Raw genomic sequence first — 16,465 nt, forward strand, 5'->3', positions numbered from 1 at the left:
AAGCTCACTCCGCGACTACCTCGATGGCACAGTAAGCGTTCAATAAACGTTCACTGGGTGATAGTCACAGCACTGAGTCTAAAATAAAATTACTGACGTTTATACTCTTACCCTCATGGCTGCCGGTTTACGGAGAATGACTTGTAAAAAAACAAGTACGAGCTCTGGGTCGCATTCAAAATGAAGTTAAAAGCCATCTTAAGAGTCTCCGGCCCTTGGGCTTCCCGAGAACCCCTTTACCCAGTTCACCTGAGGCAGAAGACCAGGAGCGGGCCCAGGCGACGCACAGTGACGCACACCGCCGGGAGCCTTCCAATCGAATCTCCCGCGTCCTTTTCCGCCGGAAGTAACTCTTGGGCCGGGCTTATTCAGAGCCAATCAGAAAAAGGCGCCGCAGAGGGTGGTGCTTAGCCAAGAACTCCTGCAAGCATCAGGAAACGACCATTTTCGTCAAACGGCAGGTAGAATATTTCTCCCCGACAGGTGGAGCAGTAGTACAGTCTGTAAAGTTGGTTTTGGAGCAGCGCTGAGCCTCCTGGGGCTAGAGATCCCCAGAAAGTGTGGAGCGGGCGAGGGCACCCTGAGGTCTGGCGGAGTGACTGAATGAGGGAATGGAAGCTGGATGAAGAGGGTTGAGGGAGCTGTCGAGGCCAGACTCGGCGCCGTCCTAGGGGCTAGCACTACTCAGGGGAGCGGGGAGGAAGGGAGCGGAGGCAGGAGGGTGGTGGGGCGCGGACTTGGTTTTCGGGTGCCGGAGAAGAAAGGAGGCGTTACTTGGAAGAAGGGACCGGGACCCGGCGGGATTTAGGGGCGATGAGGAGACCTTTGTAATGGATAGGTTGTGCGAGCAACAAGAGTTTGGGGTGACCCAAGAACGGAGTATCACAGGGAGTGGTTAGTCTCCATGATGGAGGTGGGTGCAAAGAGCACAGTCTTTGGAACTGGACCCAGCGGTCTGTGACGACGTGCTCCGCTTCCTGCTATCGGAGTGATCTAGTGCAAGTTTCTGCACCTCTCTGAGCCTCAGTTTCCTCATCTGTAGTTGGGAATAACAATCATATAGGACGCACAAGATTGCTGTAATGGTTGAGTTATAGGAGATGATGCCTGTGCCACCCTGCCTCGAGATATACTGGCCTGTAGTGAACCTTCAATAAATAGTCATGGTAGCTGTTATTGCCATTATGTGGGATTTGCGGGGGGCAGGAGGTGTCGCAGTGGAATTGAGGCAGCCCGGGCGGGGTTTGGCTGTGATGATAATGGTAGGGATACAGGGTAACCTGAAGGACAGGTGGGCGTTGGGGGCGCTACAGATAAAGCGTGGGATACAGCAGTGAGGTAGGAGGAGGCCCTAGCACGATAAGGGCAGACTTGGGGAGGCGACCGCAATGAAGGTGAGTGCTACGGAGCAGATGGCGCGAGAGGCAAGTGGAATGGAGGCGGTGCCCTCGGGGATCGGGACAGAGTGACTGGGGTGACCTGGTTTGGGCGGTGACTGAGGAGCTGGCTGGCTTTGGGTTTCCCCCGGGAGGAGCAGTTTTGCGGCGGGCGGAGCTGCGGGCTGGGCAGGGCTTACGCTGTGTACTCTGCCGGCCTCCTTTTCGCCCTCCCACACGCACTGCAGCCGCCAGCCTGAGCCATGGGCCGCCGAGCCCTCCGGTTCTTGCTCCTGTCGTTTCTGGCGCCCTGGGCCACCATAGCCCTCCGGCCGGCCTTAAGGGCCCTTGGCAGCCTACATTTGCCAACCAACCCCACATCCCTCCCAGCTGTAGCCAAGAACTATTCGGTTCTCTACTTCCAACAGAAGGTAAGGGAGAACGGGAGCTTCGCTGTCCCAGGCCTAACCGCCAGGAACCCCGACCCGTAGAGCCCGGGCAACGGAGCCCACCTCGAAATTCACACCGCTTGATGCCTAGGATCTGCTCGGTTTTTGGCTTACATTTTCCAGAGGGTGGCCTGAAATCCCAGTTCTGTTTAAATTTTCTCCTTCCGTCACCAATAATTTAATAGTAGTTCTGGACCTATACTCTTGATTCAGGCTGTTCTGTAATTGGCCACGACAGTCACTTCAACTCCCCCTGCTCCCAGAGGGTGCCCCAATCCGAACTCCCTTGACCTTCCTTCAAATTCAAATTATTAAATGTCACCTCTGGTACCTAGTCTGCGGTGATAGTCATCCTTTGCCCCAAGGCAGCCCTAAATACAAAGTCTAATATCTTTACCTATGGATAATATCTGATAGTTATGCAACCTAAAAGCCAGCCTCTCATAAGGGGTCAGCTCAGAGCTGATTTTGTAGGCCTATTTATTGTTGACAGTCCCTGTTCCCCATAAAAGTGAATGGATGTAGCCTGTGCTTGTAAAAGGAGTGCTCGGAGTTTGTGGTGGGGGTGGGGATTAGCCTTTCTATGGTCATGAGTTTAGAGGTTTAAATAGGCTTGATGCCTTTGTGCTTGGCTGCAGCATGAGGGATTCCCCCACAGGGTTGGATGCAAAAGTACATCCTCTGTGAAATGACAAGAAATTCTGACAGTTCTGCATTTCTGAAAGTCTGTGTAAAAATTGGAAAATATTTGGAAAACGCTGGGATTAGAAAGAGTGCAAGGGTCTGAAGCTTGGCTTTAGGAGTCAGTCAGATAGAACCAGATTCCACCTTGCTAGCTCTGTGACCTTCGGCAGGTTACAGTACTTCTCTGAGTTTAATTTCTTGATCTCTTGGGGTTTCTGGTGATGGTTAAATGAGAGCAGATAATGTTTTCCTAGCAGAGTATCTGGCCTCACGTAGGCACTCATGTAATTTGTGGTTATAGACCTATGCGAATTTTTGTGGTTGTTGATTGTGTAGAGACAAGGTCTCACTATGTTGCCCAGGCTAGTCTTGAACTCGTGGGCTCAATAATCCTTCTGTGTTAGCCTCCCAAAGTGTTGGGATTACAGGTGTGAGCCACTGAGCCCAGTGCTTATGTGAATTTTGGATGGGAATTTGTGGTAGAGGGATGTCATAGACTTCCAGAATAACTTAGAAATAATTGAATTAAAAAATTTTTTAAAAAATAGAGACAGGGTTCTGCCATGTTGCCTAGGCTGGTCTTGAACTAATGGGCTCAAGTAATCCCCCTGGCTTGGCCTTCCAAAGTGCTGAGATTGCAGTCGTGTGCCAGTGTGTCTGGCCAAGAAACAATTTTTAACCCAGACATTTGAGTTCAAGTTTATGAGAAAGAGGACACATTTTAATTTTAGCAGAGGTACCAGGAAATAGTTTTTTTTTTTTTCTCCCCTCAGGGAACTCCCTTAAATTAATTCTCTAGGGCATAATTCCCTCATTTGTAAATTAGGAAGGTTGGGACAAGGACCAATGTGCTTTACACTTTACTGAGGAAAATTAAGGGCTCTTTGGAGAGCTGTTTCAGAGGGAAAGTGGATAAAGGATGAAGTGAAGGCCAAATTAGGTGCTCCAATACCCCCTTTCTCCTTGACCGCCTTCAGGTGGCTCTCTATGCTTTTGTCTGTTTTGTATGCTCGGATTTTATATACAATTATTTGCAGAGTTCAATTCCTAAAGTAAAACCGAGGGGAGGCTATTGGAATGGAAGATCTCTAAAATCCCATTGGGACTGATGAAAAAGAGAACTCTCAGCAGAAAAGGAGAGCGTGAAAGGATGAAAGGGTGGAAGGGAATGAATGATTTGTTAGTACCTTAGTTCCTAATTTATATTCCTTTATTGTAGATTCCTTTCTTGGCCACTGTACTCTTTAGAAATATAATTCAACACTGTTTCTTTTTCCATTTTTGATGATTTGCAAAATCCAGCTTTACTCAGCCACCTTTTGCCCACTGGCTTATATTTAATTTATATTTTAGGATACAGATTCCATGTATGTATTTAATAACATAATAATTTTTCTTACATCAATTCCAATTGAGTTTTATTTCATTTTCTGAGGAAAACTTTTACATATGTATTTATTGCATAATTATAATTATACTAGTTGCCAATTTCTGAAGCATTGATTTTGAGTTGGGACTATGCGTAAACTCAACTTTAATTTTTTTAGTTAAAGCACATGAAATACTTTGATGCCGTCTAATAATAAACCTATTATTAAGGCTGTAAGGCTTAGTTTTTATTGAAAGTTTAATTTTTATCAAACTTTATAATTATTTATCTGTGGTTATATCTGCCCCAGTGACCAAGCTGGACCTAGCTGTCCTTCTATGTATGTAAAGGATGTGGTTTTATGGAATGGTCTCTAAAAAGGCTTAGCTCATGGCCTTGTCCCTCCCCTGCTTAGAAATTCCTTCATAAGTCTGATTACAGGATAAAGCTCAAACTCCTTGGCATGGGAATTCATTGTTCCTTACTATGTAACCCTAGCTGGTTGTTCCAACTTTATATTCTGCCATAACCCCCCATCCCAGCTTGCACTTTAAGCAACCTAACAGATTCAAGTGACTTATACTGTGTCAGAAATTCTGTCTGGAATACCATCCCTCGTCTCCACTATTTAAACTCATACGTCTATTCCAGCAGAAAAGTCACCTCTTTTGTGAATCCTTGTCTTCTTTAAGGCAGTTTAGTTGGTCGTTTTTCATCCTGCACATTTACTATATTTTATATATCCCTCCAGCTAGTTAGTACTCTACAATATCTTGAAGAGCCTATAAAAAATATAAAGCACAAAATAAATAGTTGTTGAGAGTGAATGCAAGATTATCCAAAAAGAACCTAAACAAAGCAAAGCAAAAAAAAAATTAAATAAATACCATTATTTAATTGTCACAAATGATTTTTATTTTTCATTTTATCTTTTACTTTAATTCTTTACTAATTATTTTTTCTTCCTTTCTCAAAGTCTTCAAATACTGATTTAGGTAAGAATATTTGTTTTATTTTTACCTGAAATAACTGAATTAGTAGACTAGAGAAAGGATAAGTATATCACTTGGGCACATCGAGGCTCTGGGTACATGCGTGGTATGTGTGGTATCAGTGTCATAAGGGGCTCCCTGGAAAGTGTGGCTTATGGTTACAATGTTGCATGGTTACTACCTTGTACCTCCCACCTGAGCCCCTCAGGCTAGAATGTGAGTCCCAAGTCACACATTTTAGAGTGTGATATAGTGGAAAGGGAGAATGGGTACTGGCAGGCCATCATTTTCCTCATTGGTAAAGTTGGGAACAATACCTATTTTCTTGTCAGGCTGTATGTCTGTGTGTCTCTCTACAAGAGAGATTTTTATTAAGGAATTGGCTCATGCAATTGTGAAGGCTTAGTAAGTCCAAAATCATCAGGGTAGGTTGGCAGGCTACCCAGGGAAGAGTTGCAGGAAACCAGGGAAGAGTTGGCAGAAAACCCAGGGAAGAGTTGCACTTTGGCACTTTGGATGCACAGACATTCCACTGGCAGAATTTCTTCTTGCTTAGGGGAAGTCAGTCTTTTTTTTTGTTTTTTTTTTGAGATGGAGTCTTGCTCTGTGGCCAAGGCTGGAGTGTAATTGTGCAATCTTGGCTCACTGCAACCTCTACCTCCCGGGTTCAAGCAATTCTCCTGCCTCAGCCTCCTGAGTACCTAGGATTACAGGTGCCTGCCACCATGCCTGGCTCATTTTTGCAGTTTTAAAAATACAGACAGTCAGCAAGAACCAGGGTGAAAAAAAAAAAAAAAAAGAAAAATGCAGATGGGGTTTTATCCTGTGGGCCAGGCTGGTCTTGAACTCCTGACCTCAAGTGATCCACCTGCCGTGTCCTCCCAAAGTGAGGGAAAATCAACTTTTTTTCTATTAAGGCCTTAAACTGATTAGGTAAGACCCACCGAAATTATGGAAGGTAATCTGCTTAAAGTCCACTGATTTAAATGTTAATCTCACCAAAAAAATACCTTCACAAAACATCTAGAATGATGTTAGACCAAATAGCTGGGCACCATCACCTATAAAGTCGCATATAAAATTAATCATCACATCCACCAAGGTTGTTGTCAGAGTTCAGTGTGGCAACACATGAAAGCCACATGGACGGTGCCTAGAACATGCTAGGAATTTAAATAACTTAATTGAACAAATGCTAGTTCCTTCACAACTCTGTCCTGAAAATTCACTCTCATCCAAATGTATGACAGTAGTGGTAATGCCTCCCCTGAAAACTTAGTACCCCACTATTCCCATTTAACTGCTGATCATTGTTTCTGTTAGAAGTCTGTGTTTTAGCCCAGCATTGAGCTGATGGTCACTGACTCCTGCAAGGCCTTCCTACAGCTCCTTCCTCATCTGATGTGAGGGGAATCACATCAGTGGGCTAAGCTGTATTTAAATTTATGTACAACCTTTATAGTTCTGCTTTCAAATCCTGTTCTAGGTTCCTCTTGACCACTTTTGTCACAGAGGCCCTGATGTCTGGTAAAATGTTATGTCTAGTTATGTTAGGCCCCTTGGAAGGGCATGATGATAATGATCTTTCTCCTCCTCCTTTAAATTTTTCTTCCCCTTTTTCTTCTTCTTATCTGATGGCCTTCCCCTTAGGCCTGGAGTATTCTGTCAGAAATATTGTATGAATTCAGAACTGATTTCTGTGTTTTGTGACACAGAATCATTTTTAGAAGGGGCCTTAGAGATCATGTAGCCTCCCCCTTAGATGTGATGGATTGACCTTGATCTAAAAGAGGGTTAGAAACTTGATACAGCTTGAACAGGATGGTGGTTAAAGGCATAGCTTTTAGTTCTGGGTATGGTGGCTCCTAGCATTTTGAGAGGCCAGGAGGTTCACTTGAGGCCAGGAGCTAGAGACCAGGTTGGGCAACATAGTGAGACTCTGTCTCTACAAAAAATAAAAAAAACAACAACAAACCCCAAAGCATATATCTTTTAGAGGCAAACAGATTTGAGAGAAAATTCTATTTCTGCCACTACCTGAGTAAGTTACTCAGAGGCAGCCCCTATTTTCATAATCAGCAAAATGGGGATAATTGTATTACCTATCCCATAAGTTTGTTATAAAAAGAGGTGGTATGTGTAAAGTGCTTATTTAGCATAGTGCATTACACTTAGTAAACAAAAATTGATAAACATTTTTATCGTGCTCGCTTCGGCAGCACATATAGTAAAATTGGAACGATACAGAGAAGATTAGCATGGCCCCTGCGTAAGGATGACACGCAAATTTGTGAAGCGTTCCGTATTTTTTTATAAATTAAATATTTTTAAAAAAACCAAAAAACATTTTTATCTGGCAGTTTCCTAATGTACATGGCTTTAATTAGCCCCTTCACTTTTTTTTAAATCAATAAGATTAATATAATCAATACTTTAATAAACTTGTGGCGTAGGAATTAACCTTTTTTCTTGCTTGAAATTATTCTTTTCACACAAGATTCTATACATAAAAAGAAACATGTGAAACTCTTCCTATTTTTCTATGATATTTTAAGTGTTAATAAAGTGTTGGGGGGAAATTTGGTAATGAATTTACCCTTTTAGGTTTTTGGAAGTACCTTCTCTTTATAATAATAGTAAATATAACACTGTCTTTCTGATGGCCGAGTTTTTAATTTCTTACTAGCTAATGCTAAAATCTAATTTCAATAAAAATTAACTTTAGGTTTTTCACTGTTTTGTTTATATTCCCTGTCAGCATGTTGCAGGGACTTTGCGCTTTAGAGAATTTAGACTTTTAAAACATTTTCAAAGTTTGGGTTCTTGGATCAGCCCTGCCACTAACTCACATCATACTCTTGGGCAAGTTGCTTAACCCTCTAGATAATTGTACTAATTTGTAACATAGATGGATTGGATCTACTGATCTCTGATACACCTATAATTCTGTTCACTGAGTGAACAGAATTAGGAGCAGTGGGAATGTGGGGTACAAGTTCTGTTTTTTGCCATAACATTAATTGCCTTTGTTGAATTGGACCTAAACAACTTTTCCATCTTGACTTTGAGTAAGACGCAGACCCATAACATATAAAGTGTTTTTAAATTAAAAAGTAATCACCTCTTCAATTGATACAATATTTATAACATTGCATAGTTGATATATATTATAATATAATAGAACATTGTGTTTGTGATTTGAAAGTTTGCTTGGCTGTGGCTCTATTGGAGAAGAAAGGAGAATCATAGGTAAGGAAAAAAATACCTCGATGGTAGATCTTATTTGTCTTCATTCCTAGTGTCTTGCATGGTACTTAGCTTTTATTTTTTTTTTCTTGTGGTTCTGAGAGGATATGGTACTTCTTAATAAAGATATTTTGAATTGAAAAAATTGACCATAAATTAAAATGAATAGGGAGTAAGAAATGAGAGTAAAATGACATATATAATGTAAATGTGTCTAATGCATTATTAATAATAATATACTACCATTTATTGAAAGCTTCAAATACTCTAAATATTATCCTAAGTACTAATAGACATTCATTTATTTGATCCCTGTTACTATCCTGTGAGGTAGATGCTATTATTCCATTTCGTAGGCAAGATAACTATCTTTTTTGTTTGTTTGTTTTTAGGTAGGATCTTGCTCTGTCACCCAGGCTGGAGTGCAGTGGTGCGATCATAGTTCACAAAAACCTTGAACCTCTGGGCTCAAGTGATCCTCCCACGTCAACCTCCTGGGTAGCTGGGACTACACGTGTATATCACAATCCCTGGCTAATTTTTTAAATCTTTTTGTAGAGATGGGATCTCATTATGTTGCCCGGGCTGGTCTTGAACTCTTGTTCTCAAGCAATCCTCCTGCCTTGGTCTCCCAAAGTGCTAGGATTACAGGCATGAGCCATCAAACTCGGCAAGGAAGAGAACTATCATACAGAGAGGTTAAATTATTATACTGAGCTATACTGCTTATCTGTGCCATTTTGGTTTTTTTTTTTGAAATTAAACTCTGATAAATTTCTAGTTCTGAAATGAATGTCATTAACTTGCTTGTATTATCCAGGATAGGTTAGGTTTTGCTGCTGTAGTAAAATTTATGAATTTTAGTCACTTAACCTAACAAAATGTATGACTCTTACTGTCATAAACTTCCAATTGAATGAGGAGAGAGCTGTGCTCATTATGTTCACTCAGAGACTGAGTGGTTCATGGGTTTTCCTTTTTAGCATATCCTTTCATAATCACTTATCTGTGGAAAAAGAACATGGAAGGTCTCATATAAATGCTCCGAAATGGAAATTACTTATGTTACTTCCTTTCACAATTCCTTAGCCAGAACTGGTTAAAGGACTGTACCCAATCACAGGATAGGGAGACAAAAAGTATTGGCTTTGTAGTGCCTAGACAGAGAGACAGCACTAATGATTACCATACTTAATCAGTCACTTATCCACCCACCCACCCACCTACCTATTCAATGCTGATCCAGTACCTTTTATATGCCAGGCACTGGGCTAAGTCCTGGCCAGGAAGAGATGACTATATCCTGAAGGAGCTCAAATTGTGCTTGTTGACCATTCCAATTGCATATACTCAAACTTGTGTCTAAACAACATGGAAAAGCATTGAAAATTGTGTAATGTCTTGGCATTCATCTGACTCCAACTCATGGATTGCTTCAAGAAACAGCCCTGAAGTGAGGCAGATTTTTAAAATATTTTCTTGCTTAACTTGTCATCATTATAATAGTGTACTGACCTGTTGTGTATATACAGTAAAACACATGATAAAGAGGAACTTATTTATTAATACCATTGTTCAGTGATTAAAAATAATTGTTTTGTCTATTTTTATTATAATAGAAAAAAATTGATTTAGAGATTTTTATAATCTCAAGTGTGCTTTGGTAAGTGTTGAATAATAATAAAAAGGATAATTCTGTATTGAAAATTTTTATTATCTGTTTAAAAATATGTTTGTAACAGGAGAATTTATAAAAATATTTTTCTGATTTGCAATTTAAAAAATCCTAGGTATTGTTTAGGAGAAGTGAATGAATGAACATTTGTTGATGATCTACTCTGAGCTCAATATTATGCTAAACTCTTTACATCTCTTTAATTATTATTAATATAATTGATTTTTGAGATAGATGTTTTAATTGAATCTGATAGAGGTTAAGTGTCTTAAGCTATTAAAGGACAATATTGTGAGTCACATTTTAATCTGTTGTTTTCAAGATCTATGATCTTTCATTGATATCACGATGCCTCTGTAATCTAAGCAGTGGTAACAAAACTGATGACTCTGTGTCCACTTATTAGTTCATATTCAGTTCATATGTACTTCAACAATCCTGTGAGGTACATATCCTCATTTTTAGAAGTAAAACTACTGAAGTTCAGAAATATTGAAGAAACATCCAAAATATCCCATTTATAAATATCCTGGTTTTTTAGTTCCAAATTGTAAATAATTTGAGGTATGCCTATAAAATGGAATATTATTAGCCCTAAAAATTATGGTCTTGAAGTATTCTGACAATGTGAGAAAATGTTTATGCATTAATAATAATTAAAGCAGGCAAGATAGCAAATGAATGTTCAATGTGTGTCTAAATTCATTTACCTAATTTTTTATTAGGTGAATACTATATTTGAGGCAATGGGGAAAGAGCATTCTAGGCACGGGGAAAAACATTCTAGGCACAGGGAATGTCTAGGCAGGGAAGATCAAGTGCAGAAACTCTGAGGTAGGTGTGTTCCCAGTGGGAGGAATTGTAAGGAGGACGGTATGTCTGGAGGGACATGCCCAAGGGAAAGAGTAATAGAGGAGGACAGAAAGGAGGTTCAGGGAGCCAGATAATGTGGGGACATCTGGGCCATTAAGAATTTGGCTGTACATCAGAATGAGATGAGAAGGCTTTGCAACTTTAGGGGCAGAAGAATGACATACTCTGATTAATAAGTCTTAAACACTTTGGCTATTGTATTGAGAATAGACTATGGAAGGGAAAGGGGGAAAACAGAAAGACCAGGTTGTTGCAAAAGTTCACGTTGGAGATGATGGTGGCTTGAATTAGTGTGGTAGTGGTAGAGGTTGAGAAGTACTCAGATACTAGATATTTTTGAAGGTGTAGCTGAGAGTATAATAGATGAATTAGATGTAGGTGTGAGATAAAGAGTTGAGGATGATAATAACACTTTCTTGTGCTTGGATGGAAGAAAAAAAAAGGAAGAAGGAAAAAAGAAAATAAAAAAAAAAAAAGAAAGAAAAAGAGTTGAGGATGACTCCAAGGTTTTTGGCCTGAGCAGTTAGAAGGTTGGAGTTGTCATTTACTAAGATGGGGAAAGCTGCAGAAGAAGTAGGTTTGGGGAAGGAAGGAGATGAGGAACTTGGAACTTGGTTTCAGTAATGGTATTGAATCAAGAATTTAGAAGAAAGGTGGGGCAAATAATACAGATTTGAAGCTGACAGTGTACAGGTGGTATGTAAAACCATGAGATTGAAAGAGAGCAACAAAGGAGTTAGTGAAGATGGTGTTTTCTTTTAAAGATGATCTTTTCAACACCGCATATTTAGAATTCGGAAATGAGGAACCAGTTAAGGAGACTGAGAAGGAACAGCTGGAGGAGGAAAGCAAGGAGGGTGTGATGGCCTGATCACTTAATGAAGAAAGCATTTCAAGAAGATAAGCAACAGTGCCTAAAAAATGACTAGGAATTGGCCACTTGATTTAGCAATGTGGAGGTTATGGTGACCTTGACAGCAATTTCTGTGGAGGGTGGGTGGAGGCAAAAGCCTCATTGGAGTGGATGCAAGAGAATGGGAGAAGCTGAACTGAGACCACGAGTGTGGTAATCTGAGCAATTTTGCTGTGAAGGGGAGCAGAAATATGGTATGGTAGAGGGAGGGGAAGAGGGTTCCCATTTTTAAGATGGGAGAAATAATTGTATGCTAAGGGAAATGAGCCAAGACAATGAGAAGGTGTTGGAACAAGAAGGAAGTAGGATTGCTAGTGGGATACCTTAGGCAAGAGGGAAAGGGATATAGTGAAAAAACAAGAGCATGAACACTTTGACCATAGTAATTAGGGGTAGACACGTCATATAGGCACAGTTGAAGGTAAAAAGGTGGTATGGTAGTGAGATCTTATGTGCTGTTTTTCAGAATGCTTCTTTTTTCTCAGTGAAATAAGATGGAAGGTCATCAGCCGAGAATGAGAAAGGGAAAGAACAAAAATGTTCCTCTAGCAGAAAAGGAAATTAAATGCACTAGGGATGTAGAGTTTCATTGCAGGGCAGCTTTTAAATCTCATATAAGTTAGTAAGCCATCTGATGTGGCTGTATGTTTCTCTAGCTACATTCATTTCCTTGGGTGTGGTTGTGGAGTTGGTGGATTGCCCTTTTGCCAAGTGAGAACAACAAGGTGAGAGAGGCCTGGGTAGTGAGAATTGTATGCAATGGAGTTATTACAGCCCTTGTTGCAGCCCCTATTACCGCCTCCCCTGACTGTTAGAAGAGCAGACCAGTTGGTCCTCTGAGCTTCCTGCAGTTCCTCCTCCAGTGCAGCTCCCATGGGTTGTCACACAAATCGCCTCTCCTCTAGTTGAATCACTGTTCTGTTCAGAAACTGCAACAACTCTTTATTGTTTGCTTTATTGAGAACAAAATCCTGTAACATTTAAGGCCTTTCAGTCTACAGCCCTAACTGCCTTTCCATTTTGCTAATCTATTCAGCACATATGCCCATTCCTTTCCTGTCTCTATGCGTTAGTCCACATTGTTCCCTTTGCCTGGAACCTCTCTCTCCCACGGGCCTTACCTCTTTTATCAATCCCGCCCAATTTTTTAACCCCCATCTCTAACACTGCCTCCTCTAGGAGCTGTTTTTTTTTCTGCTGCTTCTGCAGCTTCCTCTGCTGCTTCTGCCTCTGCCTCTGCTTCTGTCTCTGCCTCCTCCAGGAGCTGTCCTCTTCCTCTTCCTTCTTCTCTCTTCCTCTTCATTCTTTCTTTTCCTCCTCTTTTTCTCTGCCTTCCTCCTTTCTCCTTCCCTCCTATTCTTCCTTCTCCCCTTCCTCCTCCTCCTTCTTCCTTTTTTTTTTTTTTTTGAGACAGAGTCTTGTTCTGTCACTCTGGCTGGAGTGCAGTGGTGTGATCATAGCTCACTGCAGCCTTGGCCTCAAAACCCTGGGTTTGGGTGACCCTCCTGCCTCAGGCTCTTGAGTAGCTGCGACTATAGGCATGTGCCACCATGCCTGGCTGATTTTTTTTTTTTTTTTTAGGAAATGAAGTCTTTGCTGTGTTGCTCAGGCTGGTCTTAAACTTTGGCCTCAAGTGATCTTTCCACCTCTACCTCACAAAGTGTTGGGATTACAGGTGGGAGCCACTGTTCCCAGCCCATTTTTAAATCTCCTGGACAGTATGTGATTTGTCAAATCTTTTTTTGTACTTTTATGGCATATGTCTTATTCTAGCCTTGTGTTACATATAATCTTTTACACTCCTCTCTTATTCTACATTTAAAGCAGGAATCTTGTCTTATAAACATCCATACTTTTCTATAGCACACATGACATTGTTTTTCCTAGAGTATTGTTTTCACAAATCTGATGAATCTATATCTTTTCCCCTCCTTCTCTCCCATTTTTCTACACCCTGAGGTAAGAAAGGAGTGTGTATGTGGAGGAGGGGAAGGGTAAGGAAACTTGGATTCCAGCTGTCTCACATTCTTTGGCGAGCACGATAGAATGTCAGATAAAGACTGACCTGCCTGTTTTAATTTTCTTATTTTGGTGGCCTGGAAGCTGTGGCTAGAAGCTTGTGCTTTTCCTTCTTTCAACATATCTACAGAGAAAGGATTATGGGAGGGAATACTGCATTTCTTGTTTTTTCTTTGTTTATGGGCGAGGGCTGAGATGAAGAATGAACACAAGGAAAATATCTCCTTAAAGGCTACTTCTGTGGTCATTGGGTACCACCTGTATTTATTATTAGAGTGTTAAACTTTTCATGATTTTGGTTTTTCATTTGCAAATGGAAGCCAGTTAACTATGTATATTTGTAAATCCTTACTTTCTATGGCATACATGTTAGTTCAAGTTGCCCTGCGGTGCTGCAGCTGGAAAGAAGCCGCAGCTGTGACTCTGTCAAGCCTGCGATGTTACCTTTCCTGCCGCTCATATTGTGCAGACTGCCTATACAGGTTAGGAAAAAACAGATCTGTTAAAGCCAGATTTCCTTAGAAGGTTTCTCTGAGCAGCCCTGCAATTTGGTTGTATGTTACGTAGGGGCACAAAGGTGCAATGCGTTTTCTCACCCATCATAAGGGTCATGGTCAACACTCCTATAATAAAATATACGTTAACAAGAGAAAAGCATAACAAGTTTATTAAGCACAGTTTTACGTGACATGGGAGTCTTCAGAAATGAAGACCCCAAAGCTCAGGGAAAACTCTTCATTTTTAGGCTTAAGTTTGATGAAGAATGGACAGTCCTGTAGAAATGTGATAGAACAAAAAGGGAATGATCTTAGTGGTAACAGTCTGAGTAGGGAAGCTCAGCAAGGTCTGTCTGTTCTGATTTTTCTTGGTCCATCTGTGTGACATTCTTTCCTTCTGGATATAGTGTCAGATTTAATATTTCTAGGCTTTGTGGCTGGCTTTCAAGAAGAAGGGTCCATTTTTTTTTTTTTTTTTTTTTGAGATGTAGTCTTGCTCTTGTCACCCAGGCAGGAATGCAGTGGCACGATTTCGGGTCACTGCAACCTTTGCCTACTGGGCTAGGCAATTCTCTTGCATCAGCCACCTGAGTAGCTGGGATTATAGGCATGTGCCACCATGCCTGGATAATTTTTGTATTTTCAGTAGAGACAGGGTTTCACCATGTTGGTCAGGCTGGTCTTAAACTCCTGACCTAGTGATCTGCCTGCCTACGCCTCCCAAAGTGCTGGGGTTACAGGCGTGAGCCACCACACCCGGCCAAGGGTCCTAGTTTCTATGACCCACCTTGGGGGAGAAAGAGAAGCAGGAGAGAGAAAGACAGAAGAGGGTCAGAAAGAGACTTTGCTTCTGAGACTCTTCCAGTGTTCTTCAGTTCAGAGTACTCCCAAGGAACAATACTTTGGCCTACTGTTTTCTGAGCTCCAACAGATAACAATGAGGGATCACTCTGATAGCTGATAAAATATCAATACTTTGGGGTATTGTTTTCTGAGCCCCAATGGATAACAATGAAGTATCACTGTATGATAGTTGATAAAATATCTAACAGTTACGTAGTAAAACAAACAGCACAGTCATACATTTATTTAACAAATATTTGTTGAACTCTTCCTTTGTGCCATATTCTGAGTTAATAGCTAGGGATAAGTGGAAAGCAAACATAGGCTTCATGTAGCTTACAGTTTAGTGAGAAAGAAGTCACAAGTAATTATAAGTGTGATGTATGCTTTAAGGAAGTATGGGATGTCTAAAATGGGGTCTAAGTCTGGAGTATTAAGGAATTCTATAGATGGCAATGATGTTAAAGCAGAGACCAGAAAGATGATTAGGGATGAACTAAGAGAAGGGAGATGATAAAAATTTCTGTCACGGTAGAAGGTATATCATGTACAAGATCCTAAGGTAGGAAAGACCAGGCTGTGTTGGAGGAACTGAAAACACGTCAGTAAAACTGAGATGGAGGGTCAAAGATGATGACCTTGGAGGTTGGCTTGCAACACTGTGAGGTCAGTATTGTCATAATTTCCATTTACATGCACATGGTGTGGATATTCCTTCCCTGTAGTTTTCGTTGACTTTAAGAGCATAGCTTGGTGTTGGAATGGTGTGGGACAGAGCCCAGTTGATCAGAGTATGGTTGTTTTGTATTCATCTTCTGACGGCACTGAATAAATGCCTATTTATTTTTTACCCTGTGGGGAGTTACTCCTCCAACTTTATAAAGGAAAAAGGGTGCAGAAGCTGAAATGATTTATGCATGATTGCATAGCTGATAAGTGATAGAGTTAGGATTTAAACCTGGCTCTGTCGACACCACAGCCCTTGTACCATGTTGCTGCTATATTTCAGAAATAGGTTTTATAATTCATCGCTTATATTTAATTCATGAAGTTCAATCAAGCGTGTTGGTTCACACCTGTAATTCCAGCACTTTGAAAGGCTGAGGTAGGAGGATCACTTGAGACCAGGAATTTGAGACTAGTATAAGCAACAAAGTCAGGACCCTGTCTTTAAAAAAATATAAAAATTGGCCGGGCGCGGTGGCTCAAGCCTGTAATCCTATCACTTTGGGAGGCCGAGGTGGGTGGATCACGAGGTCAAGAGATTGAGACCATCCTGGTCAACATGGTGAAACCCCGTCTCTACTAAAAATACAAAAAATTAGCTGGGCATGGTGGCGCGTGCCTGTAATCCCAGCTACTCAGGAGGCTGAGGTAAGAGGATCACTTGAGCCCAGGAGTTCAAGATCAGCCTGGCAACAGAGTAAGACCCTCCCCCTCTACAAATAATTTTTAAAAAATTAGCCAGGCATGGTGCTATGCACCTATGGTCTCAGCTACTTGGGAGGCTGACGGAAGAAGATCACTTG

At 41.1% G+C, this 16,465-nt stretch overlaps 1 protein-coding gene and 1 non-coding gene across 5 annotated transcripts in view; both read left to right on the forward strand.

Annotated features, from left to right (window-relative positions):
- The first annotated feature begins 313 nt into the window (after window positions 1-313).
- LOC108315567 (prolylcarboxypeptidase) overlaps window positions 314-16,465 on the forward strand; it is a 77,726-nt gene continuing 61,574 nt past the window's right edge. Inside the window, exon 1 of one of the 4 annotated variants that reach the window (XM_017544935.2) lies at window positions 314-461. Coding sequence is in view for 1 of the 4 variants with exons in the window: in XM_017544932.2 (XP_017400421.1) it covers window positions 1,640-1,807 (168 nt within the window). In the remaining 3 variants the exon portion in view is untranslated. Of the gene's footprint in view, window positions 484-511; window positions 586-1,446; window positions 1,808-16,465 lie in introns of those variants that run through there. The other 3 variants (XM_037744443.1, XM_017544936.2, XM_017544932.2) reach the window with 3 other exon arrangements.
- Window positions 7,074-7,180, forward strand: LOC119473663. The gene has a single exon (XR_005202869.1). It is a non-coding gene; the product is annotated as a U6 spliceosomal RNA (small nuclear RNA).

This window comes from Cebus imitator, unplaced genomic scaffold (genome assembly GCF_001604975.1).
Source record: "Cebus imitator isolate Cc_AM_T3 unplaced genomic scaffold, Cebus_imitator-1.0 Scaffold174, whole genome shotgun sequence".
Taxonomy (NCBI): Eukaryota; Metazoa; Chordata; class Mammalia; order Primates; family Cebidae; genus Cebus; species Cebus imitator.